At 39.2% G+C, this 23,858-nt stretch overlaps 1 protein-coding gene across 1 annotated transcript; it reads left to right on the top strand.

The window, feature by feature from the left end:
- The first annotated feature begins 4,103 nt into the window (after window positions 1-4,103).
- Window positions 4,104-23,381, top strand: tmc2a (transmembrane channel-like 2a). Its single transcript, XM_079870688.1, has 20 exons — window positions 4,104-4,163; window positions 4,330-4,368; window positions 4,679-5,039; window positions 9,160-9,309; window positions 10,591-10,681; window positions 11,242-11,323; window positions 11,501-11,607; window positions 11,785-11,883; window positions 12,386-12,528; window positions 14,791-14,938; window positions 15,189-15,377; window positions 17,600-17,779; window positions 17,870-18,028; window positions 18,180-18,308; window positions 18,392-18,459; window positions 19,275-19,514; window positions 19,988-20,113; window positions 20,190-20,268; window positions 20,405-20,519; window positions 21,623-23,381. The coding sequence occupies exons 1-20, from the start codon at window positions 4,124-4,126 to the stop codon at window positions 21,829-21,831; spliced, it is 2,754 nt and encodes a 917-aa protein (XP_079726814.1). The 5' UTR covers window positions 4,104-4,123; the 3' UTR covers window positions 21,832-23,381.
- Window positions 23,382-23,858: the final 477 nt, after the last annotated feature.

Genomic DNA, 23,858 nt, shown 5'->3' with positions numbered 1-23,858 from the left:
AACGCATTATGGTTATTGTGTTATTGTGTTACAAACGGTGTACGCACAGAACAGAGGGGCGGGGTGAGCAAAGCTCATTATCATTTAAAGACACATGCACTTAAACGGCGTGCTGAAAACAGAGCTGTTTTTGACCAGGTAAAATGACTGTTTTCTTACAATACTAATGAGAATTTTTAATTAAAGTATATTACAAACTTTTAATTTAGACCCTAAAGAATCATATTAGCTTGTACAAAAATTGCATTATATGACCCCTTTAATATTCCATTTCATCTTGTGCTACTTTATTTCATTTGGTACTCAAATGTGAAAATGTCAAAAACTTGACACAAATTCAGATGCAACTTCACTGCCTGGAAAGTAGTGAAACCATGTCTTAGAGTTTCAAACAATGAATCTTGAGAATTGTTTCTTTGGAATTCCAAATCAATGAACGTAGCACAAGTGAAAATCAACAAGACTCTTCTTTTTCAGTGTAGCCCACACTCTGGCCGGAATTTATAGATTATTTTAAATCGTAAAGTGAGCAGGATATTAAAATTTAGCTCGTGGTTTCGGCAGGCGTGCATCGATCATGCCTGACTCCTGAGCTGTCCCTCTCCAACTCTGCGGCGCCCCACAAATGTCCGATGCAAATCTGTGGTTAAAATGAAACTGCAGCGCGCTCTAATGGAGAATTGGAGATTCTTTGGGGCATATTTCAAACTTCCCCGCTTATGTTCACGTCACCTCACGTAAACTTCGCTCCAGACCAAGACAATATCAGTCTGCTTCAGCCATGTGTCTGCATTCAGGTCAGTAACTAGATTGCAAGTCTGTTCTTCCGTGGAGTGTATCAAATGAATGAAAGTATAAATCTTTATTAGGTTAAACGTGCTCATGCTTTATACAATCGTTATGTTGTGTTTATTTTATATTTGTTTTATTTGTTAGACATTTCACTGGAATTCCTACAAAACTTGCAACATTCTAAAACAACAATGGGAAGCAATAAATACATTACACAATTCTTAAGATGACATTCTATACGTTTGTCGTGTGTACTAAAGTATGTCAATCATAGCCTAATTAGAGTGCCACCTTCAGGCTGAATAACGCAAAGGACACTAGAATTCTGCCACACAAATAAATAAATAAAATAAATATGTGTCTGATGTGTTCAGCTTACAAAATGTTTATCATAAACCAGCGCTAAGTCCCAGAATCTTCCCTTCCTAAATTTACAGCCAGGTTTGTCATTGATATCAAAGTTATTCTAAAGTGTTATCTGTATATCTTAATGAAGAGCACTTCACTGGAAAAAAATGTTTAGTCAGTTCAACTTAGAAAATGTACTTCATGTGGTAACAATTTCACTGGTTTTGTTTAGATTTACTGATTGTACCTGAATTCAACCAACCTGGAAAAAAAAAACCAAAAAAAAAAAAAAAAAAGGTTTTTACTGTCAGTAGATATAACCTGATTTCTCCTGCTAGGTACTGGATACATAAGTTTAAAATAATCTTTTTTGTTTTATATGATGCAAGTCCTTTTCCACCTTGATGTAAATACACTCAAAAAATTCATTACGGTTAATTTACTTAAGTCAAGACATTTTTACACACATTTAATTTAGTTTATTCACAATAAATCAGTTTAGTTGGATCAACATTGTTCATCATTATGTATGAACCACTAAGTTAAGGCAGGTGTCAGTACTGAGCATAAAAGTGCCCACAGCCTAAGCACATGCGCTACTCTTCAGCACAGTGGTAACCGCAAAAAAAGACTGATCATAGTGGCCACAGCTATTTTGTGTGTGTGGGCAGCACACACATCGGCTCCAGCACGTGAGTCCTGAGTCATGTCCCAAGATGGCCGCGCTGTTCCAGAGTCACGTCTCCCAAGATGGCCGCCGCCGTTTCAGAGTCACGTCCCAATATGGCCGCCGCCATGCCAGAGCCCTCTGCCAAGATGGCCGCCGCCACGCCAGAGCCCTTAGCCCCTGACCAGTGTCCAGAGAGAATTCCAGCTCCAGAAAATTTTTGGGGGGGAGGCAATAGGTCGATTGTTAGGGCCACTGAGGCCACGCCTCTCTGGCCAGCTCCGCCCTGGCTTCCTGCACTGCCGGCGTCACCCACGCTCCACGGCCCAGGTCCTCCCACGCTCCATGGCCCAGGTCCGCCCACGCTCCACGGCCAAGGTCCTCCCAAGCTACACGGCTCAGGCCCGCCATGCCATAGTCTTAGTCCTGTTCCCCTGCACGGGCCTGGCCCGCCATCCCTCACTCAAGACCCCCTCCGCTGAACTTTCAATGTCTTGTTTTGGTTTTATGTTGGGCGTCGGGAGACACCCTTGTGTGTGTGTGTGTGGGGGGGGGGGATGTCACGTTTTGTTTTGGTTCATGTTTCATGTCTTGTCATGTGATTCCCTGTGTTAGTCGTGTGATCCTGCCGTGTGTTCCTTTGTCTTATGTGTCGTGTTGTCATTGGTTCATTGTTTCATTGTTCACAAGTGTCCCTTGTCTTGTCATTAGTCTTGTATGCATTTAAGCCCTCATGTTTGCCACGTGTCCTTTTCAAGTATGATTACCCTGTAACCACTGTGGTAAGCGTCATGTCCATGTTTATGTTTTAAATTCATGCAATGTCATGCCTTTGTTTTATGTTTGATCACGTTTTGTAAATAAACTGCACTTGGGTTCTCTACAAACTTGCTTTCAGTGGACAATTGTTACAGTAACTCAAATAAGTTAAAACAGTATTCCCTTGTTTTATGTTACATAAAACTGACTGAAGTAGGTTACAACAACAAAATTTGAATTTATGGGTAGAATCAGGTAGAAATACCTCCTTAAAGCAACATCTGCACATGTTCAGTTTTTACAGTAACCTGTATGTAACCTCATATGTAACCTATAACTTGGTGTGTTGTAAGTCGGCATCAAGCAGCCGCTTATTTGCTTAAGGCAATGGCTTGGCTCATCAATATTAATTATTATAATCTGTTAATTATGTATAGGATTTATATGTGTATTTTTGGCAACAAAACCATTTATTCATATTTGATACATGATTTGAATATGATTATCAAATGATTTTATTGCTCAGGTAGGGTTTTCCCCCTTACCATAACCTAGATAGATAGATAGATAGATAGATAGATAGATAGATAGATAGATAGATAGATAGATAGATAGATAGATAGATAGATAGATAGATAGATAGATAGATAGATGTGCACACATTGTATGTTTTTGCAGCTTCACACTAATGAACATGTAATGACTTGCACGTGAAAACTGAGATGCAGTGTCATCTACCAGGTTTCATATGTGCAGACGAGACAGGAGATCACATATATCTGTTTATCTGCTTAGAGTTTCACTGTGTGCTTGAGTGTCTGTATATTTAAGTGTGTTTACTATATGTCAGTACACACTGGTCAAGATACATTCTGCTATCAAAATCTTTGCAGGCTGAAACTCTCTGTATGTGACAACTGCTGACAGTTAATAATAATAATAATTCTTGTTGCAGATTCTCAGATAAGTCACAGCAATTTTAAAGAATGTGCATGCTAAAACGAAAGTGCAAAACTTAACATAGTGTGAAATGTGTTTAATTGTCTTTGAAGGAAAACCTAAACCTTCATTAAATCTTTAAGGAAGCTCTTCTTGTGACAGCAGCGTTAGGTGTCATGTGTCTCAATGAGTGAGAGTGCATCAAACAGTTTAAATGGATGTGGCGCACCGTCCTGCGGGTCATCCAGAATACTTTTTGATTGTTCCTTTAAACATTGATGGAATTTAAACGCTTCTGAAAGGCTAGATTTGTTTTACTTCATGTAAGTTCTCAGATCATTTTAATATTGAGCTGTGTTTGTGCTTTGTATAAATTCCTTTGTCTTAAATATATATTTTTTTCTCTCTAAAAGATTTAATCTGAACTCAAATCGACCAGACAACTGTTCCAGCTCATTTAACATACTAATATCAATCGCACAGGTGAGGTCACGTGGCGTTGCTATGGCAATAGGAGTCAGTTACTCGAGAGCAGCTGCACACCTGTGCGGTAATTTGTTAGACCACAGATGCAAGGGAAATAATTCAGAGGCTAATAGAGATTAGAAGAGCAGTAAAATGCCAAAGAAAAGTGATACAGCAAGAAAACTGGAAGATGGTGAGTTGTACCTTTTATTTCCAATGTATAATAGTTTAGTAGTTACATTAAACCCTAATGACCATTATTTTAGTAATAGGTTTTTTTTTTTTTTTTTTCAAATCCTGTCATCTGTTGATATTCTGCACTTAGGGAGCTACTCATATTTATTTTATTTTTTTGGTAGTGGGAATAGATATTGATGGAGAAGTGGAGAGTGCTGAAGGTAAGAAAAAATATTACACAGATTTTTCTTTTCCTTATTTTCGCCTTCCTTTTTCTTTTTTAAGAATGTTGGTGTATAAGGCTAACATAATCAACATTTCTGTTGCTCATAACCTAGAAACTACTCAGCAACTAGTACAATTTCTACCTATAGTGACAAGTGACTAGTGACAGCAAGTTTTGAAGGGGCAAACCTCACTATTTTTCTGTCAGAATTTGTAACAATCTGTGTTTATCTTTTGTTACTCAGCAAGAATTTTTTTTTTTTAATGCAGTTTCATGACAATCCAATTGTGTTCTCTTTTTCTCAGAGGACAAAAAAGCAAAAGGCAAAGGTGCTAAAAAAAACGCAGCCGGTAAACGGGGCAAAGCAGTCACCAGTGAGGATGGTGAGGATGAAGATGAGGATGATGAACCCCCCAGAGGTCGTCGAGCAGCCAAGAAAAAGAAAGCTGCACAGGCAGATGTGGAAGACAGCGATGATGATATTCCACAGAGGAGATGTGCTGGGAACAGGAGAAGAGGAAAAGTGCGAGAAAGTGGAGGAGATGGGGAAAACAAGAAGTCCGGCAGAAAAAGCAAGAAAGGTGGAAACAAAAAACAGGGGAAAGGAAAAGACAAGGACAATGACAAAGACAGTGACAAAGATGAAAAGAAGAAAAAGAACAGTAGGTATGCTGACACAAGTGGTAATGCGATAGAACTGGATAATTAAATGATAATTAATTGACTTCATTAACTGCTCATGAGTCACAACACCTACACCAAGAGATCACTGAATATAAGACAAAACTCTTTAATTCCAGTAATAGATAGGCCAACTTAAACTTTCTCTATTACAGTCCATCCCCAAAGTTCTAGTGAAATGTTGCTATTTTTAAGGTATAATTTACATGCCATATTTCCGTATTATTTATAAAAGTGGTAAGTGTTGTTAGAAAACATATGGTCAACTATCCGAGCCTCTCCCTATAACCGCGACAGTATCATTTTAACTATTTAAAGCCATTGCATTTTTAATACTATGTCTCCCCATACACTCTAGACACACACGTGTACTAGTTAGAGCTCATGCCATTAATCTCCATTATCGACTTCTAACCACATACGCCCGATATTTTGGTTTGTCTTGTGGGTGTAGTAACATTTACAAAGTGTGTGTGTGTGTGTTTGTGTATGGTGGGGTGGTGGTGGTGGTGGTGGTGGGGGGGGGGGGGGTTAGATTTTAACTAATCTAAATTTTTGTCTTGTTTTTTCTAAAAAATATATTTAGCAATTTATGATTTCATATGTCCTTGTTACAGAGTAATTACACAAATAAGTACTAAAAGATTTCTTTATGGTTACACTTTATTTGAAGGTGCCCTTGTTACAGTGTAATTATACAGGTAAGTATGCAGTAATATTAATTAACAACATGTACTTACTATACAGTGCGTGCAGAATTATTAGGCACATTGATTTTCTGATCATATTTTTTTTCCAGGCACATTTGACCAATTCCAAACCACATTAATCATAATAACTACTATTCATTTTATATTTAATCATTTATAAGTGATATATAATTGTTCATGAAGGCTGGAAATGAAAAACGCCTTAAATTCAGGTGTGCATAATTATTAGGCACGTTTTCTTTTACAACTAAAATAAGCCAAAAAAGAGATTTAACTCAGACCTAAAAATCAAAAATTATTACATCCCCATGAGAAGGATGCAATACTAATGCTATATTAGAAATTGCAGTTAAGGCATAACAGAACGGGGAACAGGAACAGGTATTGGCGTGGCGGTGGTCATCCTGGCTGAGGGCTCAGGCGGTGAGGCGGCGGCCATCTTGGCTGAGGGCTCATGCTGCGTTCACACCAAACGCGAATAGAGCATCTGGAGCGAGTGATGTTAAGTCAATGTAAAGACGCGTTTACGTGCGTCTGGAGGTCCTGCAGCGCGATGGACGCAAGTTCGCCTCATTCACGCGCCCAGTTTGTGTGAAAAAGGCGAATTGAGCGTCTGGCGCGATACGCGCGAGTCATTTTATTTGGTGCTTTATTTGGTGCGAATTCGCGTCTGATGCCCGAGTTGAAAAATCGGAACTTTGGCGAACTTTCGGGACAACAGGTCATCAAACTGGGTGCGGGACAGGCGGAAGTACCGCTGAAAGCGGCCGTCATCCAGGCGCAGCTCCTGGAGCAAGTGGTGAAACTCACCAAACTGGGTACGCCTCCGGAGGGTCTGGTGGACCCAAGTACGGAGACGATGACCCCTACGCCGCTGTTCTGCTCTCCAGAGCAAATACGAGCGGTGACTCTCTCACTGAATGCTCGATCAACATCAGCCATCTTGCAAACAGACAACCGCCTAGCACTTGCCCCTCCCTCAGGCGGCGAGGCAGCGGTCATCTTGGCTGAGGACTCAAACGGTGAGGCAGCGGCCATTTTGGCTGAGGGCTCAGGCGGTGTGGCATTGGCGGCCATCTTGGCTAAAGACGAGGACTCAGGCTCTCATCGTCAAGGGCGCTGGTGACAGCAAGGCAGCAAAAGTCCTTGGTAAATGAAAAAAAGTTTTGGCTCTCCTGAGCCATGACAATAATTCTAACCCTATCATCCATTTTGGGCGGTCCGATCTTCTGTCACGGTGTGGTGAGAAGGCAGAAGAAGATGAAGAAGAATCAAAAGTTCCAATGCAAACTTTTACTCACAATATAAATCATACAGGTACATCAAAGACAGGCAGAAGGTTCACATACAGTTAATACAACATAGATCAGACAATGAACAAGGCAACACACAGGGTTTAAATACATAGGGAAACAGAACTAATGAAGGTTACCATGGAAACAAATGAGTGGCGGGAAATTAGAACAAAAGAAGACGTGACTAATGAAAACAAGACTCAGACAGAAACACAACTGTGACATATAGTAAAAACAAAAATTAAAGCTGCAAGCAGCATTTATCAGGGTTCAAGCAGTTAAGGCCTTTAAGCACAAAAGCATTGTAAGTTATTACGTTTTATTTAGCAAGCATGTAACCACTGACATAATAGATGGAAAAGACCATTTACAACCAATACAGGCAATGTACCATAGGAAATATATGGTTTTAAATCTTTTTAACAGTTATAGCGCCACCTATGGTCCGATCTCCATAAAATTTTGCATGCTTGTTAATGATGTTATGTCACATATGCTCACCAATTTTTGTGAAGTTTTCATTTATGATTTATAGGCTTTTTAGTGTATTTTGCCACACCCATTTTATAAATGACCCTATTACAGCCATCCAAATGCAAAAGTTCAACTTTTTTTTTTGATAATTATTGATCTAGAGAGTCCAGAGAATTGTCCTAGACTGGTCTGGTTCCGATCGGGTGAAAAACCTAGGACTAGTTCTCAAAAGCAGGTTTTTAACATGTTCGCGAATATTTAATGAACGGTTTGATTGACAGCAATGGTTCTTGAGGCAGAGTTGTTCAGGATGAGGAGATCTATCAAATGATATGCATATTGTGTGGATGAGTGTAACACCACGTGATTACAGAGCCATAAAACTCGTTAGTGCCAACTAGTGGCCGATTTCTTTCAAAATTCTTACAGGCCTCTAGGGCCATGAGTTGAACATGCCCATTGAGTTTCGTTCCGATCGGCCTCCGTTAACCTTGTCTAATAGGTGCTCAACTTCATTGGCCAATGGCGGACATGTTTTTCAAGATACGCCAATGTCCTCATAGATATACATGGCACCTTGGACCAAGACACTGCATACCAATTTTCAAGTCAATCGGACTAACGGTCAGGTGGTTATAGTCTGTTTTATGTTTTTTTCATGTTATAGCGCCACCATGTGGTCAATCACCGCGGTTTTTACTGTGACCTCAGATTGACCTCATACACATGTGTACCAAGTTTGGTGAAGATACCTTATTTACTTCCCGAGTTATAGCAATTTTAGTAAAATAGGCTCCTCCCACAAAGTTCATTTTGCGCCCCCTAGCGACCATGAATCGAAATTTCAACTTTTTTTCGATAATTACTGATAATCAGACTCCAGAGAACATTTCTGCACTGGTTTGGTTCCGATCGAACGAAAACCCTAGGACTAGTTTGCAAAAGTAGTTTTTTGACAAAATTCAGAATGGCAGAAAAACTATCATGGCGGAAATGTTCGTCAGGAGTACAGCTTTCCAATGATATAAGACACTTGAGTCTACGACATACGGTCTAGGAGTTATGAGCAGTTTCGCGCTTTTGGTCGTTATAGCGCCACATATGGGCCAATTGGGGTCATACTCTCTGAACCTCTCCTCGATTTTTGTACTATTTGGCCAAGATTCAAGACTCCAGCATTTATGGTTTGGGCTGCACGATGCGTTTTACGGCAGAAGAAAAATAATAAAAATCCTTACAATTACAATAGGGTTTCAGCACTTCAGGGTTACCAATCTATACTATCTTTATAATTCTTATCCTTATAAAATCTATCTTTAAAATTGTATTTTGTTGTTTTAAGCCTTTACAGGCTGGAATACACTACACAACTTTTAAAAACACTATCATACACTTGCAGATTTTGTAATGGTTATACACTAAACAGCTGAGGCATCACACACTACCAGACTTTCAGCACAACAAGCAACTAGTGTTGAATCATCCAGACTGAAAATGTGGCCAAAAATCTGTACACAATTCATGTTGTGTATTCCAGCCTTAAACAACACTTTTGAAGTTCATGCAAGACAAAACAACTATTTTTTATTAATGAAGCACTTGATCAAGTCATGTTCTATGTCTTAGTGGTGATGATTCCAAATCAGATGAAGAGGAGGAGTCCATGTCTGAAGGAGAAATGGCCAAACTGATGGAGGAGGTGGAGGAGAAGAAGAAGCTGATAGCAAACATCAGGAACAAACCCTGGCGAATGAAAAGACGACTTAAAGTCCTCAAGTACTGAGAAATCTTAAATGTAATGCAAAAAAATGTTATAATGAATCAATAAGCTTCAAGACACCCCATTAAGACGTGACTAAATTCATGATACAGAAAGGCCTTATTGTTTTTATAAAACAATTAATATATTTAGGGGATTTTATGGTACTAACTTATATTAATGGAATAGTTATGATCCATTTATTACATGTTAACCACTTTTTGAGCATGGACCTGAAAAATATATATTTTCCAAAACATGTTTTGCTATAAAACTATGAGAAAATCAAAGCCATAAATCTAAACAAGTTGTGCTCCAAGAAATGAGCATTCAGTAAGATTTTGTTTGGGAGCAGTACCAAACGTTTCCACTAGATTAAATTTGTCTCCCATTCATTTGCAATGCGATAATTTTTTACCCCGAGAAGTACATGTGTGACTTTTGTTTTATTTTTTTTAGGACCATTTAACTTTTTTGAATAATGTCCATGATTTGTGTCTGGGTCTGTGTGTTCAAATAGCAAGAGCCAAAACCTTTACCAAGTTTCATACCATTCCAATAAAGTAAAAAAAAAAAAAAAAAATGACCAGAGTTTGGGTTTGTTAAGTTAATTCTTCCACTAAAAGATATAATTACTGATGTAACCTAAAGGGATACTCCCCGAAATGAAAAATAAATAAATAAACAAACTCCAAAGAATGAAAATTCTGTCAGCATTTACTAACTTATGTTCCCCAGAAGAAAGAAAGTCACACATTTTTAAAATAACATGAAGGTAAATGATGATGGAATTTTCAATTTGGGGTGGAGTATCCCTTTAAGTTTAGTAGTTTAAGTGGCTTTATTTCTTTATTAGGCCTTGACATCCACATCCATTTCTGTCTCTATTGTGCATTTTAGCTTAAATATAGTTTTAAAAATAGATAGTTATAGTCCTTGAAGCTTATTGATCAATACAGTGATCTACAGTAGTTAAGTGTCAATGTTATGTTATGTTTCATTATGTTTTTGTTAATGTTGCTTTGTTTCCTGTGCAGTATTAGTTTCTATTGTTACTAAGTTCTCCTTGTTTGTCGCCTTCATTACTGATTTCGTTCACCTGTGTTCCCTTGTTAATCCTGTAAGTACTCCCTGTTTTGTTCATTCTTTTTCATTTCAGTTTATGTGGTTTGCATTTTCTCCTACAAATTCTGAGATTCCTTCATTGTGTGATTTCTGTGAACCACCGTTCCGTTACAGTAAAGTAAAGTTTTTAATCTCCTCCTTTTAACAATCCCGTGTTCTCCTTGTGTTTGTAGAGAGGCTCAGCAGTTTGTGGATAAATTTGAAGGTGCATTGGGCAAAGGAAAAGGCAGGAAGCTGTATGCCTACAAAGTGATGATGATGAAGGTAGGAATATGAACATCTTCACTTTATGCATCACTATGACTGTTGCTGAAAATAAAACATTCCTATTTTAAGAGAGATCAGACCAGAATATCAGATAGAGATTTTGGAGTGGACTTTTTACTCTAGAGCCAGTAAGAAAACACCTAGAAATGCCCTAGTAATCACCCAGAACTCCCTAGCAACAACAAAGCAAGGGGTTAAAACAAAACCTGAATACCTTAGCAACCACATTGCAAAACTCACGATGGCAACGTGTATACTGTAGGCCAGGGTTCACCAATCTCGGTCCTGGAGGGCCACTGTCCTGCAGAGTTTAGCTCCAACCCCAATTAAACACACCTGAACCAGCTAATCAAGGTCTCACTAGGCATACTAGAAACTTTCAAACAGGTGTGTTAGAGCTGGCTGGAGCTAAACTCTGCAGGACAGCGGCCCTCCAGGACCGAGATTGGTGAACCCTGCTGTAGGCAAACGCCAATAACATTTTCTTGAAAAACATAAATATCTAGTTACCTGCAGCCTCCTAACATTCCCTGTTTGCTTTGTGCCTCATCATACAGAAATGGATAAAGTTTCAAAGAGATTTTGAAAATTTTAGGACATCGTGCATCCCATGGGAGCGGAAAATAAAGGAAGTTGAGAGTAAGTACTAATGATCCCCTCCCATTCACTTTACATACAGGAATGGTGCGTATCATTTCAGCTGTCTTACTGATGATAGAAAATTATTTCTTTGACCGAATTAGAAATTGAGCCATATTCATTTATTTGAATTTTTCTTGCAAGTAAAAAAAATGGCAATGTTTCATCCATTTGCAGGTCACTTTGGCTCCTCAGTTGCTTCATACTTTATTTTCCTCCGTTGGATGTACGGTATGAACTTGGTCCTCTTTGGCTTGACTTTTGGCCTGGTTGTGATACCAGAGGTCAGTGTTTTATCAATTATGTTGTGTTTTACCTACATACTGTAAGTATACAATGATGCTCTTTCGCTTTAAATTTGGCTTACCGAAGATCAATAAAGTATCTTTCTAATATTTCTATCTACAAAAAATGGCCGCTGTCCTTCACAAATGATTTAAACATATGGAATTATCCGCAAGGTTCTCATGGGACTTCCATATGGGTCCATTCCTCGGAAAACTGTGCCGAGACCAGAGCAAGCCACTGCTATGGACTATGCTGTTCTCACGGATTTCAATGTAAGATCATGATACATGTATACAATGGGGTCTGAAAGTTTGAGACCACTAGTGAAAAGGTCTTTTTTGCATTTTAAATACAATTTTCAGAAAACATTTAGAGTGAAAGTTGAAAATAAACATGAATTTCAGAACGGCTTAGTATTTTATGTCACCCTTTTTATATAGCAGCAACAAGAACTCCACAAGGTCATGTAAAACCTAATGATCATGTTCTCCAGCATGATTTGAGAATTAATATCTTGTGCTACAATGGAATCTAAAAAAATTCATTAATTTTGCATAATTTTAATTTTTCTGTTTATTTACAGGTTTAAATTAGATTTAAAAACCCCAGATTATTAGAACAGTCTCAGATTTTTGACCCCCCCCCCCTGTACATATTTTCTTTGAAAATTGTGTCATGGAATTAGACAGTTACGCAGTGTTTGTCACATTTCTTATTACCATAATATAAATGTATGGTTATCAATAACACTTTTTGATGCCTTCTCTTTGACAGGGTTACTGCAAGTACTCAGTACTTTTCTATGGCTACTATAATAACCAGAGAACCATTGGCTTCCTGAAGTTTCGTCTCCCTCTGTCCTACCTCTTGGTGGGCATTGGGTCCTTCGGGTATAGTCTCATGGTTGTGATCCGAACGTGAGTCCCTCTTTCATTCATTGCTAGATGTTGTAGCAATGACATGAAATGTTCATGACAAGTACATATGACTGTGAATGTGTATGCCTATACCCCCAAAAAATTCTTTAAAAAGTATTATTGTTCTTTGTAGATGGTACAGGTACAGATGACAACAAGGTTGTACAGAATCTAGTGAATTGTCTTTAATTGTACATCTAAAATGGTTAAAAAAGATTGTGTTGTCAGATTAGACAGCAAATGCTGAAAAAAAAACCCTCCAATTTAAAGGTAAAGTGTTTAATTTTAGCACTAGTGACACTGTAAAAGAAACAGTCTGTTATGGTGCTTAAAACAACAAACTGGTGTTTGTTATCATATTTATTATGGTAATCATAATCACACTGTTTTGTAGCAGAGATAGTTTTACTGTTTACTGCACTTTGTCACTCTTCTAGTTATTTACCTGTTAAAGGGGGGGTGAAATGCTCATTTTCACTCAATCTCCTGTTAATCTTATAGAGTAGTATTGCATCCTTCATATCTCCAAAAAGTCTTTAGTTTTATTATATTTATAAAAGAAAGATAGGCTGTACCGAGTCTTTCCGGAAAAAACCGAGCGGCTGGAGGCGTGCCGTGCGGGCGGTGCTAAAGCTGTGTGCTTACGCGCCGAGCTAACAACACACAGAGACATTTGAAGCAGTTTTACTCACCGTCCGGTTCCAACGCACGACCGCGAACCTTTATCATTGTGACTGCTCGATCCTTAAGCATTAGACGATCTGCAAATCCGTCGATCTGGGCTTTGTTTATAAAACAATCATCGTCGAAATGCAGGGAACAAACAGTCTTGCACAACTTCGTTGATGCTCTGGAAAAACAAACTCCATCCACTGGTCCCTTAATGCTGGGTTCTTTGGGAATCTGTGCAGGGTTGTCTTGCCCTGGCAACCAAAAACCCACTTCTTTGGTGACATTGACTTCCCTAAAGCCGAGCACAGCGCTTAGATGAGGTACTGCTTTCACTCTCTTCTCTCTCTGGTCTACGAGTGCGCGCGCGCGCGCGACCTTCCGGGAGAAGTGCCCTTAGGACCCATATAAGAAAATTATGCCCCAGCTGATGTCACACAGGCCCATACTCGAAAAAAACTTTCCGAAACTTGTGACAAACCGGAAGGACAATTTTTGGCACAGAAATACTCCTTCAAACGTACAATTTAATTTTTGAAACTTTGTCCATGTTTAGCATGGGAATCCAACTCTTTAACAGTGTAAAAAACTCAGTATGCATGAAATAGCATTTCACCCCCCCTTTAATGAATCTGTGGTCTTGATCAAAAGTCACAAAGTCAAAATCTTTCAAAGTCCCTTTCAAAGTCACAGAAAATGGCTGCAAAACATTTAAATTTTTATTGAATAATTGTAGTTTCTGAATTTTCTGAATGTTTATCTGTATATCTACAATCTGCTTTATATGTGCATTTTACACATGCATTCAAAACAAAATTTCTGCAGATGCAAAGATCGACATTTAGCATTACTATAACAGGGAGAAGCCTGAGTCTTGTCAAAGAAATATGCAAGAATGTTTCCCACGTCAGAAACAAAAAATAAGGCAATTGTGAGATAAAAAAGATGCAATTATGAATAGTAGCAATTTTGAGATATAAAGTTGCAATTACGAGAAATATTCAAAATTGTGTGATATAAATGTTTGAACTATAGTCAGTATTGTTAGCAGTAAAGTCACAATCATGACATATGCTTTGTGAGATATAAAATAAATACAGATGTAGTTGTGAGATATAAATTTAGCTGCACAAAGTAATGGTGCAAATATAAGAAAAAAGTTATGACAAAAAGTTGCAATTGAGGAACTACAATTTTTTTTTTTTTTTACATTTCCTCACCCTCATGTCATGGTTGCTTTCTATGAACTTACTGAAATTAATGATAATCTTCCCTTCCACCGCTTCAAATTAAGAAACGGCACCATTTTTTATTGATCCTTTCATGTATTGTAATATTTTTAGTGAACATGGGCAGTCAACCCTCTGGGGAATGGAAGACATATTTATCATTAAAAAAAGAACCACTTCACCTAAATACGAAACATTTTCTCCAGATAGCCTAAAAGAAAGTTCACCACACTACACAGTATCATTCTATGAGTATTACCAACATGATTGTTGTTTGACTGCAATTGGAAATTGCGCTTCTGTTATCCTGCCGGCGAGATTGGATTCTTTACAAGTGTTGAACAAAGTCCACTCTCGCTGTTAGGATGGCTAAAAACGCAGATGTGGGGGGAGGGGATGGAGAAGACAGTGAGTTCACCTTTGCCTGGAAGATGTTCACCAGCTGGGATTATCTTATTGGGAACGCGGAGACAGCCGACAATAAATTCGCCTCCATCACCACCAGCTTCAAAGTATGTGCTTTTGTGTATATGTGGAAGTTCTGGGTAGGTGTTGATGTGTGTGTGTGCTGACCACTGCATTTTTTTGTTTCATGGTCTGGTTGTCTTTTCAGAGATCTGAGGTGGTCAACTCTCTGTAAGACCAAATAATCTGGCCAGATCAAGTGATATGGTTTAAATAAATGTTCATTTATCACTCTGTAGCTTCAAAATGGTCTTGCATGAGATTTTCTCAGTTTGGAACCTCTAATGTGTTCTGCAGGAGTCTATTGTGGATGAGCAGGAGAACCAAAAGGATGAGAACATTCATCTGAGGAGATTCTTACGTGTCTTAGCCAACTTTCTCATCACCTGTACACTTGGTGGAAGTGGCTATCTCATCTACTTTGTGGTCAAACGAGCCCAAGAGTTTGCGAACATGGACAACCTCTCATGGTACGAGAAGAATGAGGTAAATATAAGCACAAAATCACATTCAATATCTTGTCTTAAGTACACTAACAAGATACAGGGGTTGGTCAATGAAACTGAAACACTGACCAATGTTGTGTTTCCCGCCTGTATATGTGAGACTTGGTGGCCAATCTTTACTGATATTACATTCTATCAGTATGAGCACAATGTGAAGCTTGAATTAACAAAGCAATAGCACATCTGGACATAAAAAAAATGTCAATCCACAACATAATGGGAGACAATGGGCCCTATTTTAACAATCTGAAACGCAAGTATCAAGCGCGAAACGCAAGTAACTTTGCGGGCGGGTCTTGGGCGCTGTTGCTATTATACCGGCGGGATAAATGACTCTTGCGCCCGACGCAAATCTAAAATGGGTTGGTCTGAAGTAGCTTCATTATTCATAGGTGTGGTTTGGGCGTAACGTAAAATAAACCAATCAGAGCGACATCTCACATTCCCTTTAAGAGCAGGCGCGCTTGTTCCATGGCAGATTGCTATTATAACGGCGGATTTGCCAGGCGCACGCCAGGAGCGGTTCACAGCCGAGGAGACCGACGTTCTCTTCAGGGACGTAAAAGACAGAGAAGTGACATTGTATGGGGATGGGAGAAACCCACCCAAATTAGCTTCGGTTAAACAGGCGTATAAATATTTGTGTAAATGTAGCTAGATTTATGCCTATTTTTTCACATCTTCATGGACACAACAATGATTTCCCTCGTGTGTTAATATTTTTCCTTGTAATAATGTATGGTTTTCTAAAAACGAGAACTGCTGCGTCTGTGTGTAGATGAGATAAGCAAAGTGCATGCACGTTGTGCACACGCTACGTTGATTATGGCCAAGCATGCACCCTGAAAATAGCCTATGAATAACATGCGCAACGCGCCACTGACTTTAGACTAGGTTTTTCCTGGTCAGTGGTGGAATTGTTTTCTAAACCTGCAAAATAGCATCAGGGAACGTTTGCACCGGAACACTCCTCCTCTTTGTGCTGAACCGCCCCCGGGAGCGCAAATGCATTTCCTAGTTTACCGACGTGCGTCTGTGGAGGGGAAAGTCCGCTGTGCACGGGTGCAAAATAGGAATGATACATGCGTCAGTGTACAAGCCAATTGCGCTGGGTGCAAGATAGGGCCCATAGAGCTCAAAAGAGGACAAATTGTTTGGCGTGCGTCTCACTGGCTCATCTGTGACCAGGAAAGCAAGTCTTTGTGGTGTATGGAGAGCTATGGTATCCAGTGTAATGTCGGCATACCACCACGTAGGACGAACCACATCCAACAGGAGTAACTGTCGAAGCAAGAAGAAGCTGTCTGAAAGGGATGTCCAGATACTAACACGGAATGTATCCAAAAAACATAAAACCACAGCTGCCCAACTCACTGCCAAATTAAATGTGCACCTCGACTCTCCAGTTTCCACCAAAACTGTTTGACGGGAGCTCCACAGAGTCAATATTCATGGTCGGGCTACTATAGCCAAACCTTTGGTCACTCGTGCCAATTCCAAATGTCAGTTTTAATGGTGCCAACAGTGCAAATCTTGGGCTGTGGACAATGTGAAACATGTATTGGTCTCTGATGAGTCCGTGAGAGTTACGGTGTGGAGAAGCCCTAAAGAGGCTTAACACCCGGACTGTTGCTGCCCATAGTGAAGCACGGTGGTGGATTATTGATGGTTTGGGCTGCAGTATCATGGCATTCTCTACTGTGCTTGATAGGTGCGTCACTGCCAAGGACAACCGAACCATTCTGGAGGACCATGTGCACCTAATGGTTCAAACATTGTACCCTGAAGTTGGTGCCATGCATCAGCAGAATAATGCACCAAGCAAGACTTGTGATACACACAAAAAGACTTGTGACAATAATTTGATGAACATTAAAGTGAAGTTGAACATCTCCCATGGACTGCACAACCACCAGATCTAAATATTTTTGAGCCACTTTGGGGTATTTTGGAGGAGCAAGTCAGAAAACGTTTTTCTCCACCAGCATCACATCGTGACATGGCCACTGTTCCGGAAGAGGAATGGATCAAAATCCCTCTGACCACTGCAGGATTTGTATCTGTCATTCCAAAGATGAACTGATGGTGTATTGGCTACAAAAGGAGGCCCTACATGATACCAATAAATTATTAAAACCAGGTGTTTAAGTTTCATTGCCAACCCCTGTAGATGATGTAATAACAACAACATTTGAATCTCAGATGGAGATCATCATGTCTCTGCTGGGGCTGGTGGGTCCGATGCTCTTTGAGACTATCGCAGAGCTGGAAGAATACCATCCACGTATCGCTCTCAAGTGGCAGCTGGGACGTATATTTGCACTCTTCCTTGGCAACCTCTACACATTTTTGCTTGCTCTGTTCGATGAGGTCAATTCAAAAGTAAGTTTTCTGATGATAACCCTTTTTATTTCCAGTTTTTAGCTGGGAATCAGTGATTTTTAAGTGAACAAAACCTTTTCTTTCTTCAAGCTTGCAGAAGAGGATTCTATAAAAAATGCCAGCATTTGGTTCGTTAAGGACTATTATGCCAACTTCTCGGCCAACAACCCAAATTACACAGGCACCCCACCTCCTCTTGATCCTTCTGATGGCATCAGAGGCCCTTGCTGGGAAACTGCAGTGGGATTAGTAAAGTGTCCATCTAATTCCTCCAGCAGAAATCATATATAAATTACTGTATATTGTGATTAATTGATGAAATATTCTGATCTAAACATTTGTTTGCACATTTCTTGTGGCTTTATATTTGTACATCAAACCATTCCCACCCCACCATTAGGAGTTTGTGAAGCTGACCGTATCAGATATACAGGTGACTTATCTGACCATCTTCATTGGTGACTTCCTGAGAGCGCTGATTGTACGTTTCCTGAACTACTGCTGGTGCTGGGATCTGGAGGCTGGCTGGGTGAGTCCGTTATATAGGTTCATGACCAGCAACCTAAACTGCCATTTTAGGTTTTGATAACTAACAGCCTTTTTCATTTTCAGCCTTCCTATGGTGAATTTGATATAAGCGGCAATGTGCTGGGATTGGTATTTAACCAAGGAATGATCTGGTAGGACCAAATGCACAAACAGCACAATAACAACATAAAAAAATATAAGCAATGGCCCAAATAAAAAAATTAAAAAAAAAACTTCTGGATTAGTGCACAGCTAGCCTTGTGTAGTTATACCGTTATTGAGGCTGACTGATATTACAATGCATAAAAAGTTGGTTACACTTTATGGTTTCCTTGTTACAGTGTAACTATACATTCAAGTACTGAGTAATATTACCGGTAATTAACAACATGTACTTACCATATAATTAGGGTTAGTGTTTGGTTTACGGTTAGTTGCATGTAATTATGCATAATTTACTCTTATTACTACAGTAAGTACATGTAACATTTTTAACAAGGACACTGTAAAATAAAGTGTTACCAAAAAGGTTTCCTGAGAAATCACACCTGTTTCTTTGATATCTAGTCCCTGTAAACAGCTAAATGAATCAGGTGTGTATAATAAACCAGGGGTGTTCAATCCTGCTCCTGGAGGGCCATTGTCCTGCAGAGTTCAGCTTCCGCTCCAAATGAAACACCTGAACCAGCTAATCAAGGTCTTACTAGGCATACTAAATTTACAGGCAGGTATGTTGAGGCAAGTTTGAGCTAATCTCTGCAGGACAGTGGCCCTCCAGGAGCAGGATTGAACACCCCTGATGTAGACTGTAGGCTGCACACTAGGTTCTAAAATGCTTTGAAGCTTTTCATCTTTTTGAGACAATTTAGACATTTCAATTACTACATTGGACATATTCCAAAACAATATTTAGCCACAAACTCTTTTGTACCTGTAGATATCAATTTATTTGTCTGTTGTTTGTCAGGATGGGGGCGTTCTATGCTCCTGGTCTGGTGGGCATCAATGTTCTGCGGCTCCTGAGCTCCATGTACTACCAGTGCTGGGCTGTAATGGCCTGTAACGCCCCACACGAGAGGGTCTTTAAAGCTTCTAAATCCAATAACTTCTACATGGGCCTGTTACTGCTCATTCTCTTTCTGAGTCTCCTGCCTGTGGTTTACACCATCATGACTTTGCCTCCCTCCTTTGACTGTGGACCCTTCAGGTATGCACACACACACATACACATGCACTCACACACATGTACTCACACACACACACACACAAACGCACACACACACACACACACACACACACACACACACGTTTGGTTTCTATGTTTTATGGGGACATTCCATAAGTCAATGATTTTCATACTGTAAAAAACCATATTTTATCCCCTAATCCTAAACCTACCCATCTCAGAAAACTTTCTGCATTTTTACATTTTCAAAAAACATCATTCTGTATGATATATCAGCTGTTTTCCTCATGGGGACTATAAAATGTCCTTCGGATAAAAAGGACTTCGGATATTGCAGTCTTTGTGGGGACATTTTGTTTGAAATTTTTACCAGGACACCCACCACACACAAACATAAGCTCATATGCACACAAACACATAAATGCATAATACCCCAAATTCATTTTTATTATCAAATTTGCTCATGCTCATTGTTTCATTTCCTGTTACCACAGTGGGAAGGCAAAAATGATTGACGTCGTTATGGAGACCATTGATATGGATCTACCTGCGTTTATGGGGACGATCTTAGGCTACCTAGCAAACCCTGGACTCATTATAGCAGCAATACTTCTCATGGTGTAAGGAAATTATTAAAAACCATGATCACATAAAACAATAAAAAATCCTTATATTTGTATTTTTTATTTCTTACAGTCTGGCCATTTACTATCTGAATTCAGTGTCACAGGCCTACCAGAATGCCAACAATGAGCTAAAAAAGAAAATGCAGATGGTTAGTAGTGTTTATGTTCAGAGATACACAACAATCCATGCTAAGATTTGTTAGATGGCACCAGTTTGTAAAAAAAAAAAAAATTAAAGTGTGCTTTAAAACTTAACCAGTGGGCATTTCTAACGTTCATTTTTAGGCAAGAGATGAGGATAAGAACAGACGGAACAACAAAGACAGCACTAACCAGGTGATGAAGGACCTGGAGGATCTACTTCCCAAAAGCTCTCCTGCCCATCCGGACAAAAATGCAGGTGTGCATTGCATAGAATGTTATGTTACTGACAATCATACAAAAGCAATTGGTGCTCTTTAAAAAAAGGCTCAAAGCAATTGGTGCTCTTTAAAAAAAGGCTCAAAGCAATTGGTTCTCTTTAAAAAAAGGCTCAAAGCAATTGGTGCTCTTTAAAAAAAGGCTCAAAGCAATTGGTGCTCTTTAAAAAAAGGCTCAAAGCAATTGGTGCTCTTTAAAAAAAAAAGGTTCCAAAAGGGAGGTTTTCACAGTGATGCCATAGAAAGAAAAATATAACATTCTGGTTCCCCAAAGAACCTTTCAGTGAATGGTTCATAAAGATATATTCATATTTAATTATTTTTTTAACAGCCCATGCATACATGTAGGCCTATAGAATGGTGCATAGAACACCAGGGGGGGAGGGGTGATGGGGGGTGACTGTAAATAATAAATCAGCTCCATAGCAGATTGGGTGATCAAGGGCTTAGGGCATTCAATTTAAACATGTCAAACATGGGCACTGCAACGTAAGCATAGTGTACATTCAAGTGAATTAGACGGAGGGAAGTTAGCGAGGGAAGGGCATAAAAAAATTGGACTTAAGCGCAGCCAAGGAACAGGTGAGCACAATCAGGTAAGCGAGGACTAGACAGGAGCTAAACAAAGGGTGTGGTAACAGAAACAAAGAGGCAGGACCAGGGGAGAACATGAGCAACATAAACAAAGGCACAGCCATATGTTCAAGCATAAGATTAACATAGAGACATTGAACAAAGACAAGACAGACAGAACTTACAGGGCAGAACCTTGACACTGTTTTCTACTGTAATAAAGAACCTTTTGTTTTGTGCAATGGAAAGGTTCTATGAATGTTAAAGGTTCTTCATGGAACCATCAATGCCAATAAATAACCTTTATTTTTAAAAAAGTGTACCATATTATCAGATAACATTTGCTGTAAAATCTTACAGACACCAAACTTTTTAACGGTAGCGTAATTCTATGTAAGTCATATGTATTTGAATAGTTTTAAACAGAATTACAGACTTTATCCAAAAATACGGTAAAACCTTTCAGTGAAACGATGTCACCCTTCATTCCATTTGTTTCTTTCTGCCGTAGAAAAAAAGCATGACCAGGGTGGAAAATCTCCAAAAGTGAAACCAGGCTCAGCAGGAAATGACGTGCGTCTGCAGAAAGATGTGTCACTCGCGTCAGCCAATCCTAATGCCCGGGGGCCTGTGACTCGAGCACCAGGCCCCAGGGGACCTGGACCTCTACCTGGCCAACCAGGGGCAGGCAGGGGTCAAGGGCCACCCCCTAGACGCTAATGTGTGATCTATTCATTATTGTGTGGCCTCCCTGTCTACACATTCTAAAATTAATGTAAGCATTGGTTGTTTTCTCCAGAGAAAGAATATTTAAAAATTATTACATTATTTGGACACGTCTGCAGAAATGTTTCAATGGTTAATATCTTTGTAAATTGCACGCATCATATACATACAGTGGCCCCAAAAGGAATTTGGACACTCAGTCACATCTAAAAATGTTAGAATGCAATTAGCATCTTCAAACTGATCCCAGAACTTTTCTTAAAACTAACTTCTTCCCTACGTTTACTGACCTTTTTTTTTTTTGCAGTGACTATTAAACAACAGTGATTTTAAAGATAAAGTCAGTTTATCGGTAGCCTGGGAGAACCCAGACAACTTCCGGCAAATTCAGATTTGCTCGAGAAGTAGTCTGGCAAAGAGCTCATTCAAGCCCATTTCCATGGCCTAGAAATCACGGCACCAATCAGAAACGTTGAGGCGGGCTTTACACAATGACGATCGCTCTGATTGGTTTAGGTCTATCCAATTGCACCCAGAGGCATTTGAGCGACGTCCGTTCAACTTTTAAATGCATTATTATATTCAAATTGCAAACACATGAGTACAGTCTCCATGAAAGACCCACTGGCAGATGAACGTGCTACTACATTTCTCTCCGAAACGGTAGGAAATTAAATTAGATTTAATAGAGGATTTTAACTGTGACAAGATGATTGACAGGGCAGTTTAAGTGACAAGATGCACGCGACAGATCCGTCCGATAAAGATGACGAAGTAGTATGTCCCAAAGCTTGCCTACTTTTTTGCTACACATTCAAAAGTAAATACCTTTTCTTCACAAAAATAGTACATACTTTTATGGCGTAGTGTAACTTGGGACACAGCATATGGCTTTACGCGATGCCGATCGCTCTGATTGGTTTTAGGTCTATCAAACTGCGCCCAGAGGCATTTGAGCGACGTCCGTTGGTGACGCCCCATTGGAAATGATTTGTCTATGGAGCTTTGCCAGACCAGAACTCAGTTACTACTGAGAATGGTCTGGTTTTAACCAGGCTAGTTTATTGGGTGTTGTTCATCATATTAACTTTAAGCATATTCCACTCACATTGAACATCCAAAAGTGTCCTAATACTTTTGTCTTCATTTTGAACAGGATATCGGTTGTTTTTTTCATCAAAAAAGAATTGTGAAAGGTTTTGCTTGTAAAGTGTGTTCTAATATTTTTATTTTCAAATATAGCTTGCTTTGATGTTTTGTTGTCTAATGCTTTGCATCCATGCATTTTTAATTGTGTTTTAAGTGTGTAAATACTCTTTGGAGCTGCTGTATGTGAGATGTTATAAATCATACCACTATATACCTGTTGAAAAACTGAACTACAGTTACAATGCATTTGTTATCTGTTCTGTTTTGTGTTTTATAATAATTCCAAGATCTGTGAAGATTTCAATCATTTCTTTACTTTAGTGACAGAACTTCATGAAGATTGGGTTATGATCACTGAGATAAATAAATGACTAATAATGAATTAAAGCGCTTAAACTGGTTCTGAACGTTTCTGTATTTTTTTATTTTGTGTGAATGTATGATACAAACCCAGAACCCAGTTATACAACTTTTCTTTTTCAAACCTCATGAGCTCTTTATGTCACCTAAAACGACTCTGTAGTCTGACAGAACTCAGGTCAGGAGTTGTAGCTTGATCTTAAAGAGATCACCCAAAAATGAAACTTCTGTCAGACGTTTGGTCACTCATGCCTATCAGCTCATAAACTGGCTAAATGAGTAGTGTTTTCTGGCAAACTTTATCTCTCTTAACAGTACACATAATGCGTACAAACTACATTGTACTGTCAGCATTCAGAAATACATTTATCATGACTGAAATCTATTTGCTTGCGCGATTGCTTCCCATTCCCATAATTACGACTTTGTGGTGGCGTCTCACATTTTATGATGAATATATTATCAGGGTGCAGGATATATTATTTTATGATGGATATATTACCACACCCAAG

Source organism: Squalius cephalus, assembly GCF_949319135.1.
Source record: "Squalius cephalus genome assembly, chromosome: 5".
NCBI lineage: Eukaryota > Metazoa > Chordata > Actinopteri > Cypriniformes > Leuciscidae > Squalius > Squalius cephalus.
The sequence above is the reverse complement of the archived record's forward strand: the minus strand, read 5'-3'. Positions and strand labels throughout refer to the sequence as shown.